We start from the raw sequence: 2,065 nt of genomic DNA, 5'->3' as shown, positions 1-2,065 counted from the left end.
AGGGTTGCTGGGCAGTTTTGCTCTGGGGATTTTTTTGCGACGGTTATTTTTAGCGCGGGTATGAGGGAGTAGGGAGAGGGTAGGGTGTTGCCTCCAGGTGCAAGAGTCTGATATGCGGGTATAATGTTTTCTTTGTTTTAGGACCTCCTTACTGCCTTGTGGCCTAACAATACATGTGTGTGTGACATGATGCGTGTGTGTGACGTGATGCTGCGTGTCATGTGATGCGTGTGTGTGACATGATGCATGTGTGTGACGTGATGCGCGTGTGTGACATGATGCGTGTGTGTGTCATGATGCTGTGTGTGTGTCACGTGATGCGTGTGTGTGATGTGATGCTACATGTGTGTCATGTGATGCATGTGTGTGTGACATGATGCGTGTGTGTGACGTGATGCGTGTGTGTGACGTGATGCTGTGTGTGTGATGTGATGCTGTGTGTGTGTGACGTGATGCATGTGTGTGACGTGATGTTGCGTGTGTGACGTGATGCGTGTGTGTGACGTGATGCTGTGTGTGACGTGATGCGTGTGTGTGACGTGATGCGTGTGTGTGACGTGATGCTGTGTGTGTGACGTGATGCACGCATGTGCATGTGTGCAGCCTTGTGATCCCCCTTTCCCCGGCTCCCCCAGTCCCACACTTCCCTCTGGGGAGAAATGGATAAGTGAATGCTTTTGCTCCAAACGTGCCATGTAAGTTACTACATTGGCTGAAAGCGGTTTGCTTTCCATAGCTTCTTGGAGGAAAGGTACTTTATAAAATCACCCTTGGGCGTCATCAATGAACACCAGTTTCCTTAATTACAGAAATGGAGGAAATGAATTACAATTTGTTGCTATGACACCTGAAGCTAAAACGAAGAATTCCCGAGTCTTTATTATTTTCCAGGCATTATACTGAGTGCAAGAGTTTGAGAGGTGGATGGGCAGGGGGAGATGTAATGGTGACGGAGAAGTGGTCCCACCTTCCTCAGAGTAATGCCACAGCACAGTACGATGAGCACGAAATCGGGACATATAAAGTGATGCAGAGCTGAGGGGGGAGTTGAGGAGCCTTTGAGATGAGCTACAGAGGGTGGCTTTACCGGGTGTTACTATCGGGGGAAATAGAATAAAGGAAAGGAAACTTAAAGCCAATCTCCTTGGGTGAATTTTGGCTGTACTAGTAACATTTCACCAAGGGGAAGAAAATCCATCTATTTGCTATGGTCAGATTGTTTTTTTTTTTCCTTTATAATCTCCATTTCCTTAGAGAATGAAAGTTGTTACATAATTACTAGGGCTACGCCAGAGGTGGGTTTTGCTTTAAGATACACTAAATGAACAGAAGGTATCTCAGCTCAGGGACTCTGGGTCTGTTAAATGCAACAAGAAATCAATCATCATAAAATGTCTACAGTTTGCATGCCGGTATAAATTCCTATTGCTATTTCCATGTCTTTTTTAGTAGTGATTTGAAAAATAGGATACTGCTGTGTTGCATGAGATAAAACATTATGCATCTGGTATTTGAAAACTCAGTCCTGTTTTATTTTCCAGCAGGAAATGCCTGTAGTTCTTCAGAAATCCAGGAAGAAGTCAGAAGGAGGACAGAATATAGCAGGCGACCCCGAATATACTGGTTTTATTTACCCTTACAACGACCTGCTGGTCTGGGCTGTGCTGATGAAAAGGCAGAAGATGGCCATGTTCTTCTGGCAGCATGGAGAGGAGGCCACGGCGAAGGCCGTGATTGCTTGTACCCTCTACCGAGCCATGGCCCACGAAGCTGAGGAGAGCCACATGGTGGATGATGCCTCAGAAGAGCTGAAAAGTTACTCAAAGTAGGAATTCTCTCTTTACTTCATACTAAACGTTGACGGTTCTGTCTGGTTAGAGGTTTTTATCTCCCTTCCCTTACACCTTGTGGTTATTGTTGTGCATTTCATGGACTCTTCAAAAGGTCTTCAAGTTTTTTAAGAATATTTATTTATTATTAAATCATAGCTGTGTACATTAATGCAATCATGGGGTACAATGTGCTGGTTTTATATACAATTTGAAATATTTTCATCAAACTGGTT

General features: G+C 44.5%; 1 protein-coding gene across 1 annotated transcript in view; it reads left to right on the top strand.

Annotated features, from left to right (window-relative positions):
• The window catches only part of TRPM6 (transient receptor potential cation channel subfamily M member 6), a 166,597-nt gene that overhangs the window by 90,011 nt on the left and 74,521 nt on the right, over positions 1-2,065 (top strand). Inside the window, exon 16 of the mRNA XM_023509005.1 lies at positions 1,545-1,825. Within this exon, the coding sequence (XP_023364773.1) occupies positions 1,545-1,825 (281 nt within the window). The remainder of the gene's footprint in view (positions 1-1,544; positions 1,826-2,065) is intronic.

Source organism: Otolemur garnettii, unplaced genomic scaffold, assembly GCF_000181295.1.
Source record: "Otolemur garnettii isolate 467f Iridium unplaced genomic scaffold, OtoGar3 scaffold00006, whole genome shotgun sequence".
NCBI lineage: Eukaryota > Metazoa > Chordata > Mammalia > Primates > Galagidae > Otolemur > Otolemur garnettii.
The sequence above is the reverse complement of the archived record's forward strand: the minus strand, read 5'-3'. Positions and strand labels throughout refer to the sequence as shown.